At 52.1% G+C, this 12,326-nt stretch overlaps 5 protein-coding genes across 5 annotated transcripts; 1 reads left to right on the top strand and 4 right to left on the bottom strand.

Moving 5' to 3' along the window:
- Positions 1-156: 156 nt before the first annotated feature.
- LDX57_009099 (putative integral membrane protein (Pth11)) lies at positions 157-1,598 on the bottom strand (the record flags this gene model as incomplete). Its single annotated transcript, XM_046090821.1, has 7 exons — positions 157-465; positions 523-663; positions 727-818; positions 867-930; positions 989-1,174; positions 1,226-1,293; positions 1,385-1,598. 7 exons carry the CDS (start codon positions 1,596-1,598, stop codon positions 157-159), a joined length of 1,074 nt encoding a protein of 357 aa, XP_045946796.1.
- A 1,012-nt stretch (positions 1,599-2,610) lies between these two features.
- On the bottom strand, positions 2,611-4,110 carry LDX57_009098 (FAD-dependent oxidoreductase; the record flags this gene model as incomplete). The annotated part of the gene is made up of 2 exons (XM_046090820.1): positions 2,611-2,787; positions 2,869-4,110. 2 exons carry the CDS (start codon positions 4,108-4,110, stop codon positions 2,611-2,613), a joined length of 1,419 nt encoding a protein of 472 aa, XP_045946795.1.
- A 50-nt stretch (positions 4,111-4,160) lies between these two features.
- On the bottom strand, positions 4,161-4,520 carry LDX57_009097 (uncharacterized protein; the record flags this gene model as incomplete). The annotated part of the gene is made up of 1 exon (XM_046090819.1): positions 4,161-4,520. The coding sequence occupies one exon, from the start codon at positions 4,518-4,520 to the stop codon at positions 4,161-4,163; it is 360 nt and encodes a 119-aa protein (XP_045946794.1).
- Positions 4,521-4,582: 62 nt separating this feature from the next.
- On the bottom strand, positions 4,583-6,631 carry LDX57_009096 (putative very-long-chain acyl-CoA synthetase family protein (CefD1); the record flags this gene model as incomplete). The annotated part of the gene is made up of 3 exons (XM_046090818.1): positions 4,583-5,028; positions 5,094-6,561; positions 6,622-6,631. The coding sequence occupies 3 exons, from the start codon at positions 6,629-6,631 to the stop codon at positions 4,611-4,613; spliced, it is 1,896 nt and encodes a 631-aa protein (XP_045946793.1). The 3' UTR covers positions 4,583-4,610.
- A 3,649-nt stretch (positions 6,632-10,280) lies between these two features.
- On the top strand, positions 10,281-11,552 carry LDX57_009095 (arabinan endo-1,5-alpha-L-arabinosidase; the record flags this gene model as incomplete). Its single annotated transcript, XM_046090817.1, has 4 exons — positions 10,281-10,535; positions 10,619-11,095; positions 11,167-11,252; positions 11,322-11,552. The coding sequence occupies 4 exons, from the start codon at positions 10,281-10,283 to the stop codon at positions 11,455-11,457; spliced, it is 954 nt and encodes a 317-aa protein (XP_045946792.1). The 3' UTR covers positions 11,458-11,552.
- Positions 11,553-12,326: the final 774 nt, after the last annotated feature.

Here is a 12,326-nt window from a genome sequence, read left to right as displayed (position 1 = left end):
TTCAAACACTAGCACTATCGTCGACATTCTTGCAGTACCGAATCTTCCCAGATCGAACTCCTAAAACAAGATAATATAAAACCAAAGGTTAAACAAGAGAATAACTCCAATCCCGTCCCATCCCAGAACCAACCCCCAAAACGCCAAACACCACTCTTAAACAAACTCATTACAGTCAAAACTCGCCAACCCCATCTCCGGCACCATAGTATCCCTCTCCTTCCTCGACCCACCACTCCCAATCGTCGTAGTCGTGGCAGTAGTATGCGTCGTACCTTGCGAGCCTGAGTTCGAGCTCCGTTTCGAATGTGAATTCTCCTTCCCATTCCCACTAGGCCCGCTGTGCGAATTCGATCGATCCGACTTCCACGTGAAGGTGCTGCTGTGTCGGCGCCAGTAGGCGTTGACGTTTGTCGCGAAGGTGTGGAAGTATGTGCCGTAGGTGGGGACGCAGGAGATGATTACCTAGACCTATGTTGAGCTTGTGTTGAGATGATGAATGGACGGCGAGAAAGGACGAACACCAAGACTTATCTCCACGCTGGACCACATCACGATCGGTTCGCTGTCCGTGTAGGTCTCTAGGGCTTTGATGGTGAAGATGCGGATGATTTGGATGACGGTGATGAAGAATCCGAGGGCGTAGATGGCTACGAGGGCGATCTTTCACTTGATCAGTATATTTGCTTTCGATCAAGTAGAAAGAGAGATCGAGATGATACATACCCTCTGTCTCAACCTTAAATGCAACCGCCACAGCACCGGCAATGGCAGCGCGATGATGATCAAGTCGAAGCCGAGACTAGTTCCCGCCAGGGCTGCGCAGTTAGCCTAGTCCTATCTTCTGTCAGACAGAGAGGAGATACCGTAATAAGAAGCGATAGTGTTGATGCAATTCCCGGGGACCATCATATCCCACTGTTTTTGGATCTGCAACCCGTCAGTTCATCTGTTATCATAGAATTACACAACCGACGAGGAGACATACTGGACTACAAGCAAACAACAACAAGCACGTAAAGATCATTTGGTTACACACGACGGCGATGATCACAACGACGATAACCACCTTGTAGGGTCGAATGAAGCCCCCGATGCGGAGATACGACGCCAGCAAGGAGACTTTGAACCCGAGGAGAGCGAGCGTGTAGACCGGGCCGCCGGCATATTGAACCTATCCATTTAGCCCAGTACATGACAATAGAAACGAAATGGAAGAACTAACCTTTGAAAACGGCACCGCATTCTCAACAGGAAAATAAGCAGCGCTGGTCCCTAGACCCCATCGCGTTTCTAGAACATAGGCATATTGATTAGCTTCTACCCACCACCCTATCCGAGGCCAAACCCGACAGAAGATAAATCAGAAAAGGAATGGACTCACGACCAACAGCAATCCCGGTATAAGCAGCCCCCAAAACAGCACTCGACAACGCCGCAAAGTCATCTGCCCAGGGCAATCGGTTCATCTGCAACCGGATCCAGAATCTCACGCCGACCGCCACGAACGCCAGGGTCGAGAAGATCAAACAGATGGCGATGTCGCGTTCGATGTGGCTTTTGGGGTCGACGGCGTGGAGGTTATGTACCCAGGCCATACATGCGTGGTTATTACCAACTTAAGGGAGGGTGGCATGGATATAAGGGACGGAGGGAGGTAGGTAAATTTGTGCTGTGCTTGGGCGCACTGAGGAAATCTGCGCTGGCACGAAGACACGCGCAGATGAGCCGAACCAGTTAACTAGCTCGGCCAATTGTATGACAAAAGACGAATGACAGCAAAAACAACTGAGTCAATACAAGCAAAAGTAAGTAGAAAAACAGATGCAATGCAACCTGCAGATTCGAATCAACTCTTACCCTGCAGGACTTCATGTATAAATAGACTACTTAGAAGCTCCATCCCCTCCACCTCAAGAAAACGATCTACCACTTCAGATCAGACAATCACCCTCCAAAGCCCCGCACGAGCTTCTTCACCTCCCACCAAAGATTACCGGCCGAATGGGAAATCGCCCGCACAGAATATGTGCGCACACTGGACGACGACATCATGGAGTATGGAAAGTTACCGAGAACCCGTGGATCCGGACCGTCGGGGAAGCCTGTGGCTAGCAGAAAGCAAAAAACCGGCACAACGGCGGCCGCGGACTAATCTAATTTTGTGTTTCTAAGTTCGGTCGGAGGTTGCCGCAGTGGCTTTTCAAACCGCTGTTTCCTACATGGTAGGGTGTGTGTGGGCAGATTTAGAGATGGAGGGTGGTGGAAAGTATGTATAGGCATGAGACTCGGGGATGCTCGGAGTTGCCCACTAGTAGGTAGGTAGGGTTTAATGGTAGATTGGAGGGTAATTGAATAATAGAGAGATGGCATGGGTCTCGATTGGACATGAGATAAACGCAAAGAAGATAAGACAGGTTTTATGCGAGTTTAATGGCAGCGTTATACCTGGTGTGGGGACAAAGTATGGTTGAAGTAAGTCGAGTAGATCATCTCTACAACCACCTAATAATAATTATAACTATAATTATGCCCTCGTTCATGTGAATGCGGCTTTAGCCTGTCTACTCAGCCATCTTCCCAGGTTATTGGCACATCAAGTTTATACGATCATACACGACTTACACGACACAAGCGTCCCGTATTCGACTCGGTCCACTCATCCGATCCAACGGCTGTGGGCGCATAGAACACATCGAACGGGTCGTACTTCTTCTTGATCTCTCGCAGCTTGGCATAACTATCTCCGTAGAATGCCCGTTGGTAGTTGGGTTGTCGGAAATCGGCCTGGGATAGTTAGCACCGCCACTGACTTCAAGAAGTATAGTGAACCGAACGAAACAAAGGAAGGAAGGAAGAAAAGCAAACCTCATTCATATAAGCCCCCGAATTTGGCGCCAATCGACTCAACAGGGGAACGTAAACGTCCGTCATTTTTCTCTGCCACTCACGCATTTTCTCGTCTGCGTTCCATTCCCACGGCGTCAAAATCACGGCGTGAACCAATGTATCCCGCCACGCGGGCAAAACGGCATTATCCACGTTCCCAGCGACAGCCTTCGACACGTTGAGTCCGACGCTGACAAGGGACGCTCCGTCCTCGACGATCTGACGAGCCGCAGCTGTGAAGTTCTCGATGTTATCCTGCACAATGCCGCGCGGAATCAGCCAGCCGCCGAGTTGTGTCTCGCTCACGGGCACGTCCGGCATTATGCTCTGGAACTGGGAAAGATAACCAGGGAAATCGTCGGCCGAGATAGTATAAGTGATTTCCTCCTCATCAAGAGGATCGGTAAACGGACTGAGTAGGTCTACCAGCTCGGTGGCGGGAATATTCGGACCTGTGAGTGGGCTGATCGAGAAGGACGTATTGGTCAAGCTCCAGACACACATGGCTCCCGCATCGACAATATCCGGCAAAATGGCATAAAACCGTGACACGGTACGATAGAACTCCTCCTCGTCGACATCTTCCCTGGAGAACGTCATATTCAGTCCGGAGACTGGTGTGTCGGGGTAAGCCTTCGCCGTCATCGACCAAACGACTCCGTACGTTCCTCCGCCACCACCACTCAACGCCCAATATAGATCCGGATACGTTTCACGCGTGGCCGTCACCAGCTCCCCCTCTCCGGTAATCACCTGCCAAGACAGGACCTGATCGGCTGCAAGCCCGTACTTCGAGGATAGCATCGAATGCCCACCGCCCTGCGTATATCCACCGGCGAGTCCCACGGTCGGACACTCTCCACCAACGATCTGTAGGCCCTGCGCATCTGCAGCCTGGTAGGCATCGATGGCTAGTACGCCGGCGCCCACCGTGATTGCTTTTCCCGTATACCGAGCGTCCCGGTAGTCGGCGACGGTGATCTCTTTGAGATGGTGCATCCAGACGCCCAGGGCACCTGCGCCAGTCGATCTTCCGAGGTAATCATGCCCGGTATTGCGGACGACAAGGCGGATGTTGTGTTGTCGCACGAACTGTAAGGCTCTGGTGACGTGTTCCGGGGTGCTGGCGTTGACGGCGTATGCGACGTAGCTGTCTAGCGTGCAGGGCTTCCCGGGCGGGTGGAAGGGGTCGCAGGAGTTGTTGGCGAAGTAGGGAGCCATGACGGAGGAGGAGGACTGATAGCTGTAGTTTCACTTAGCCGCTGCACAGTTCATAGAGGAAGGACAGGGACAAACTGGAGTCGAGGATGGGTCCAGTCGTCGCGAAGTTGAGAGCATCTGGCTGCATCGTAGTTGGGATCATGGCAGGGCGCGCCTAGTGGGATTGTTGCGATGAGGCGCCCCGAAATGGAGGCGTTGAACTGCGACCAGGTTGCTGGGGCCGGCCAGCATGGATCGCCTGGTAAACAGCGACATGTCGCGGTAGTTGAGTCGAAGATGGACGTGAAAAGAAGCACGCTCAGGATGGAGGTCAGGGTGAGCATGGCGAGCGTAGTTGAAGCGGTGGAATGCCGCCCGTCGGGGGGTTCGGCGAATTCAGCCATAGGGGGGGTTGGGGACTGACAGCTCATATTTGCTGGTCACACGTATCAATAAGTTGGTTGGAAACAAACAAACATAATGTATTCGGGATTCTGTCTGAAAATGTACACATTGAAACTCTACAGCCGCGCCTTCCCTTCCAGCAATTCTCCCCAATCATCCCTCCCAAATTCCTTGTACTCCGACTCCCCCGGAGGCAGCCAATAGAACCGATCGTCGGCTCCCTCTGGTGCCTTCTGCCCTGTCTTGTCCGGGTCGACGCCCTCTTCGCGCAGCGGCACCTTGTTCTGCTTGTGGTTGTGGATATGTGATGGGTTTTCTACGATGCGGAGGAACACCGGCACCGCGTATTTGGGCAGTCGCGCGCGAGCGAAACTTGCCAAGTCGGCGTAGTTGAACTGGGGTTTTGCCTCGGGGGTGATCTGCAGGGCTGCGCAGCCGGCGCGGCCCTCGTGGTGAGGTACCAACACGCCGTAGACGTTGGCTTCTTGGATACCAGGGTATTGGCCGAGGATTTCGGCTACTTCGGCGGTCGCGCTGCTTCGGTTAGTATATTGGGTTGAAATGGGCCGTGTAGTATGTTGCTGGTCAGATGAACTTACACATTCTCGCTCTTCCAGCGAAACGTATCTCCCAGTCGGTCAAGGAAATACCATCGTCCGTCAGACTGTCGTCGCAACGCATCGCCCGATCGATAGAACAGATCGCCCTTGCGGAAGACGTCGCGGAGGAATTTCTTCTGCGTGGCGTCTTCGTTCTTCCAGTATCCCTGAAACGCTTCTTCGTTGGGGATGTTCACCAAGATCTCGCCGCCCGTCTCATGCGACGGTCGCAAGGCGAACCCGGTCTTCTCGTCGCGCAGCACGTCGCCGGTATTGGGATCAATTGCTACCGGCACGTATACGTTTCGTAGAAGTAGTCGCAATAGCAGTCCGTGGTGGCCAACGCTGCCGGCTGAGAAGGGTCCCCGGTTGTAATTGAATAGCCCGAAGACGCCCTCGGTGCTGTTGAAGAACTCGCCGACCTCCGGGATGTCGAATCGCTCACGGAACCTCTCCCAGATATCTGGACGCAGGCCGTTGCCGTACATGCAGCGTACGCGATGCTCGCGTTCCAAGGGCGACGGCGGCGCTGCGAGTAGATACCGGGCCACTTCGCCGACGTAGACGAAGATCGTTGACTCGGAGTCGTGGATGTCGTGCCAGAAGTGTCGCACGCTGAACCTCTTGCCGACGGCCACGCCGACTCCGGTGACGAGACTGGTTATCATCGAGATGGCCGACGTGCCGTGGTATAGCGGCATACAGCTATACCAGCGATCGCCGGCTGGTCCGCTCTGGTCGTTAACGGACCCGCGGCGATACGTCAGACTCCTGTATAGCCTTCCCATGGTGAACGCGCAGGCCTTGGGCATGCCGGTAGTCCCGGAAGTATATAGCAGGATCGCGGGAAATTCGGCGGCCATGTCGCGAGCCAACTTTCCGTCGTCAGGGACGGTCGCGGGGAAAGAGGCGAGAGTCGGCTCCAGCGTCGCATCGACCGTCAGGCACTCCATGCCCAGCTCATTCTCGATCCTCGTCTTGGACCCCTCGACGCGGGCCTGACAGTCCTCATCTTCGTCCACCAGTAGCAGCTTCGCGCCGCTGAGCTTCAAACAATGCACCAGCGCATCCCCGGTGAGGTTATAATTGACCGTTGCCGGTGCACATCCGATACTCAACAGCGCCAGCCACGCGATCAAGAAATCCGCCGAATTCTGCAGATAAAACGCCACTATGTCGCCCTTCTGCACGCCTTTACTGCGAAACAATTGCGCGTACCGAGCCGCCCGCGCCACGGCCTCGCGATAGGTATACTGTGCCTCCCTCGTCCAGATGCACGTCATATCCGGATATCGCGCCGCGGCCTCTTCAAACAAGAACCACACATTGCCCTTCCCCTGCGCCGCTGCCTTCGTATAGCCCTTTTCCCCATTTCGGAGGGCCGACACGGCCTTGAGGTCTTTCGCGACGTGAAACTTGGCATTGAGGTATGCGGCGAAAGTTGCCGCGCCTGCTACCGATGCGGCGACTTCCGGAGGGGTCAGCAGGTTTCGACCAAGATTGCGACGCCTGAGACGTGGGTACTCACCTAGAGCCATCTCTGATCAAAAATCTCCGTCTCGTTATCCAGACGAGGAAATTCGGGGTTGGACAGTGAGAGCGCCCATTTTGAGACGCTCTCGTTCTGCCGAATAACCGTCCATCCTCGGTTATTTTTTTTGTGTTCTGCACAACGTTGGATTAACTCAGCGATCGTCGGCGTAATTCTGGGGAAAAGCGGGGAGCGTCGTGGGAGAACCGAGGTTCGTAGATGGTAATCTGGTGGCGCGGATTAGGTGGATTTGTAGGAGATCTGAAGGATGGAGATGGAAGATTTGAGAGTTGCCAGTATGATGTATGGAAATGTCCACAGTGAGTCTAGTGGGTGTTTGCGGCTGCCTGAGGCACTCTGACTTACATTCCCGGCCGCTTCTCTGTTTGTCTCTGTTTGTCTGACTTCTGCTCTACACCCAACAATGATGTCCACTCAACACGTCGGACTCTCTCGGTCCTCTATTCTCCACATCTTGCATCCCACTGTCAACTGCATCTCACACCGTACCGCCCGACAGGCACCGTCAAACTAACAACTCAGACCTGTCAAGTCAGCCTGACTCCAGCCCGACACGGCCAGAATTATGTGCAATCCTTGAATCCATCCACCTGTCGCTTGGCTGCATCTACATCCCTCCCTATCTCCGCCAGTAGCCAACTCGCCCAGGTAGTCGGTCGGTCGGTCGGCAGGTCCGTCCACAGCCTCGTCTTTATATGTTTTCAGTATCAACTGCTCATGTCGCTTCCCTGCCGTCCCCAGGCTGTGTAGCCAACGCATGCCATGTCAGACGGCTACGGCTCTACCTACGGGGTACAAGTTCTCGCGTAGATTAATCCTCTCGTCCAGCCAACACAATACCTAGTCTGACCGAACCCGGTCATACCTAACCTCTTAAACTCGGCTATACCTACTTCGTACACAGGTACTGTACTACTACTAACCAGGATACTAATATCTGGACTAGCCCAGACTAATGCAAGTGAGGTCATACCGTGTTAATTGTCTCCCATGACGTGCTGGTTTAGGACTGGACCGGGCGCGGGCCAACACTTTAGACGGGCTTTATCCTTGTTCTCCATGCGGTGATGGCCGGCTGGGATGTGATCCTCTAGTCGCTTACTTAGTTGTAGAGTTGTCTTTTGGGCTGGTTGTGGTGCCTATGTATTGTACTCGGTGTACGTACACAAAGTATGGAAGGGAATTAGTACGGAGTGTAACTACGTAGGTTGAAAGAAGAGAGAAAGAGAGATGTAATCGGCTGAGGCTGAGATGCGTAACCTGACTTAACCCGAATGTCAACATTTGTTACTATAGCAGCCAGCCGTATACCTGAGTGTAGCTAGTAGGTCGCAAGACAAAGACAAGATGAACGTGAATGTGGACGAATATTCACGTTAGAATCCCCGCACACATTCCTTACCCCTCCATGTCCATCACCCGAGTCAGAATATCCTGCCCACCGAGTAGTCAGGCCTGATCATTCCGATCGCATCCCGCATCTCCATCTCCATCTGTAACGCCAGGGCTATCCGCATTCGGACGATTCAGCCGCCCGAAATGTACACCGTATGTATGAGAGGAGGGGAAAAAGGACATCTGCAACTATTCTGCATGAAGACCGAAATTGAAAGAGACCTCGTGCGCTGTGCCTGTGCCTGAACATGAGGGTTTTTAGTTTTTTCTCCTGCTTTCTTTCCTGTTTTCTTCTGTCCCATGATGTTTCTTTCCGCGGGCTTGGCTGGACTCGTGACTGCTGTACCCTACTTCCTACCTCCCTATACTAACATCAACTAACTAGTACCTACGAAGGGATGACTTCTCCCACCACCACAATAACCAGCGTAAAATAAATGCAACGAGTAAAATCAAATAATTTCCAAACCACAGAATAGGACTCCTTCCCGCATAGCCAAATGACATCATATCATCCAGACCCGATCACCCGCCTCGGCCGGACGGTCACATTCTCCTTTCATTCATTACTTCAACTAACCTTGGCTAGACTCTTAGTGAATTGGCTAGGGGCTTAGGGCTCTCGGCCTGATCGTATAGAGTAGGTACAGTAGCTTGATCACAGCCACGAAAAAGAAAAGAAAAAGGAAACAAAAACTTGACTCCGACCGTGGACAAGCCGGTTGACTTGATTGACCCCCGGCTAGCTGACGGGCCAAGGACAAGGACTCGCGAAAGCTCGGTCGCTCATCCTGCTGCAAGGAGGAAACGGGCCAGCAAAATCAAAAAAGAAGAAAAGGACGGTCCAAGAGGCAAGTGGGCTGCTCTTTGTTTGCTGTGGGGAATAAACTAAACTAGACTCTCCAAGGTAATCGGGCAGCAAGCATTGCGACGTCGTTGGTCGAAACACGATGCATGAAAGCCGGGATTAGCCTCCAATAGATTCTCCGATCAGGCCTCTGTACCCCGGTCCTTTTGCATCTTTAATTCGACCGGCTAGCACGCAATGGTGGAGGACGGATGGTGTTTGAGGTAGCCGTGAGGAGTATATTGTTTATTTTAGAGGGGAGTATAGATAGTATGACTGTTAGCTGTTAGTCAGTGAATCTACTCTGTAGGCCTCCGATCAAGTAGATCTACCGAATATCGCGCACCCAGTTATGATCTCCTAAGTATCTGCCTTCTCGTCTGGCCCGATGATCGACATGGGATTTACCGAGTGGAGACTCGCAACATTCCAAACTAGCGAGATGCAAGATGCCAGGAGGTCCTAAGGATGCAAACATTAAGTAATATTTCCAACGATACCAAAATCCTAATCGCCCACCCGCGGGAGAATTAAATATTAATGATGTTACCATCTGATATGTCTAACGCTTTCTCCGCACTGAGCGAGCAGTCCTGAGGGTCAGCAACGGCCTCTGGCTCGTTTGTTTTCGGCGATGATCATCTCTCGCCTCTTGACGCTTTCGGTCAGACGATAATAATGGGACAATCATTCAATAAATGCCCGAAAATACCTCAATAATTTTCCGTCTGAGTTATGGCTCTGACCACGCAGGACAGAGAGCGAAAAATTAAGGTCTGGATAGTCTGCCGAAAGGCTTTCTGCAAGCACGCCATGCCGTGACACGTCAACAACGGGGGGAAATTGTAGCCTGAGATTGGGATAGAGGAGAAGATAGCAGGACAAATCAAAATAATGGAATAAATCACAATGACAAACATGAAAAAGGCTAGACTCTGTGGAGAGTTGCCGGATGCATTCCATCCATCTTATGTTCCATTTTCCATTCTCCACGCTTATCGACCGGGGTGGATCTCGTTCCTGGCGGTGCCTCCGACCTTTTGTGACCTTTCCAAACCCTAATTAGCGGCATCTCCAAGTCATCCTCTCCTCGCCATTATTTTCTAATTTCTGCTCTCGATTCAGACTTTCTCCTCCCCCCCACTCTTCTATGATCTACTGCAAGTCGGTGCAGGCTTGTGACCGATGCGGACAATCGCTGCCATCTCCTACATTGACAGCCCGAGAATGGAGGAGCGAGAATGTCTCGACGTAGAGAATGTAGAACCTATATAAGAGCGACTGATTCCCAATCTTTTGGATATTGTAGACAGCAGCAGCATCTCTTCTCTTTTCTCTAGTACTTTCCTTTCCTTATAATTTCTTCCTAATTGTAATTCTTTTCCCTTTCATCATGAAGATGCTCGCTCTCCTTCCCCTCCTGGCCCTGGCCAATGCCTACTCCAACCCCGGCGCCTGCTCGGGAGACTGCTGGACTCACGATCCAGGTCTCTACCAGCGCGTCTCGGATGGCAAATACTTCCGTTTCGCAACCGGTGGCGGCGTACACATCGCCTCGGCCGACTCCATCAAAGGTCCCTGGACAGACGACGGCTACGCATTGCCCAATGGCTCGTCCATCGACCACCCGGGCAGCACCAACCTCTGGGTATACCCTGTCCCCTCCCCGCTCTCCCCTCTATCAACCCAATCCCTCCCCGACTAACCAAGACATGAATGAACGAAAAATAGGCCCCCGACGTCCACTACGAAAACAACAAGTACTACATGTACTACTCCGTCTCGACCCTCGGCTCGCAAACCTCTGTCATCGGCGTCGCCAGCTCCCCCACCATGGAAGTCGGCAGCTGGACCGACCACGGCACCACGGGACTCTCCTCGACCCCCGAGAAACCCTACAACGCTATCGACGCCAACTGGGTCAAGATCGCCGACACCAGTTACATGAACTGGGGCTCCTACTGGCATAACCTGTACCAGGCGCCGATGGAAAGCCCACTGAAGCTGGGAAGCCAGGAGCCGACGAATATTGCGTATAATGCGACGGGTACGCATAATATCGAGGCGACGTTTATCTTTCAGCACGGTGATTATTATTATCTGACGTGGTCCGCGGGCAAGGCCGCTGGGTATGAGACGAATTTGCCGGCGCCCGGGAATGAGTATCGGGTTGTTGTGTGTCGGTCGGAGAGTGGGACTGGGGGTTTTGTATGTTTTCTCCCTTTTTCCCTGTGAAATTTCGGACTGGTTTGGATGAGAAGCTAATGAGATGGATGCAGGTCGACAAGAACGGCAAGTCCTGTCTCGAGAGCGGCGGAACCACGCTTCTCGAGAGTCACGGTAATGTCTACGGACCTGGTGGACAGTAAGCATCCCTACCTCCATTCCTCTCTAGGAACCATGAACAAGTGAAAGAATGCTAACACCACACCAGAGGAATCGTCAACGACAAAGACCTCGGCCTCGTCCTTTACTACCACTACGCCGACAAGACGATCGGCCTGGCCAAGGAGAAGTACCAATTCGGGTGGAACCAGCTGCAGTGGGCGGATGGATGGCCCAGCGTGTAAATTGCAAGGGCTGGCTGAGTACTGTGAGACGGGGGGTTGTATATACCGTGGGATATATTCTATTCTATAATTTCATAGGCATTTATTATTGGTGAATATATGCTTGTTTAATCTGTACTCTGCATTTCCTTTCTGGGTTGGTCGCGTTGAGTATATGGGAATGGGAATGGGAATGGTGGTATTTGGTTGTGTCTATGGACAGGATTTCTTGATGTTCTGCTATGATGGTAATATCTCTATAGTTGGGATGGTTCTATGATAGCAATGGGGCATGAACAGTTCGTCGCCTCATCTGGTCATCAAGTACTACGTACCGTTGTACATGAACAGGTATATACATCACAGAATCGAATAACTACAAATCCCATCGCTTTGCAAGCCATATATTGTACATGATCCAAATCCTCCCTCTCTAGACAACCCAATACACAAATCTGTTCATAGCATACCAGTACTCACCCTGTCCATCTAACCATCACACCAAAACCATGTATAGACATCATGGATACGAATTCCAAACCAAAACTAACCATGTTCATCTGACCTATCGAAACGGGTACCTGCATCTCGCAGTTCTCGGAATAGAACAACCAGGTAAGCATACGCGTCACCAGCAGTGGCGTTGCTTGTTGATCGCTGTTTGTCATTGCTGATCGGGTGCAACCTGTTCTTCCGGTCTGCAGGTTGCCTGGCCTAGACCATCTGTGTGTCTTTGATGGCCTTGAATGCAGGGGAAGGGAGCGTGGGAGGGTTATTTACGTCATATTCTCCACAGTACTACAGTGCAGGGTAGTTCGGTTAGGGGGTATGAGTAAGTAGATCGTGAGATGTCACATCTGCGGGTTCGTGTGAGAGGTACAGTAATTAAA

Source organism: Aspergillus melleus, assembly GCF_016097325.1.
Source record: "Aspergillus melleus strain CBS 546.65 chromosome Unknown contig5, whole genome shotgun sequence".
Taxonomy (NCBI): domain Eukaryota; kingdom Fungi; phylum Ascomycota; class Eurotiomycetes; order Eurotiales; family Aspergillaceae; genus Aspergillus; species Aspergillus melleus.
This window is presented reverse-complemented; position numbering and strand designations above follow the sequence as displayed.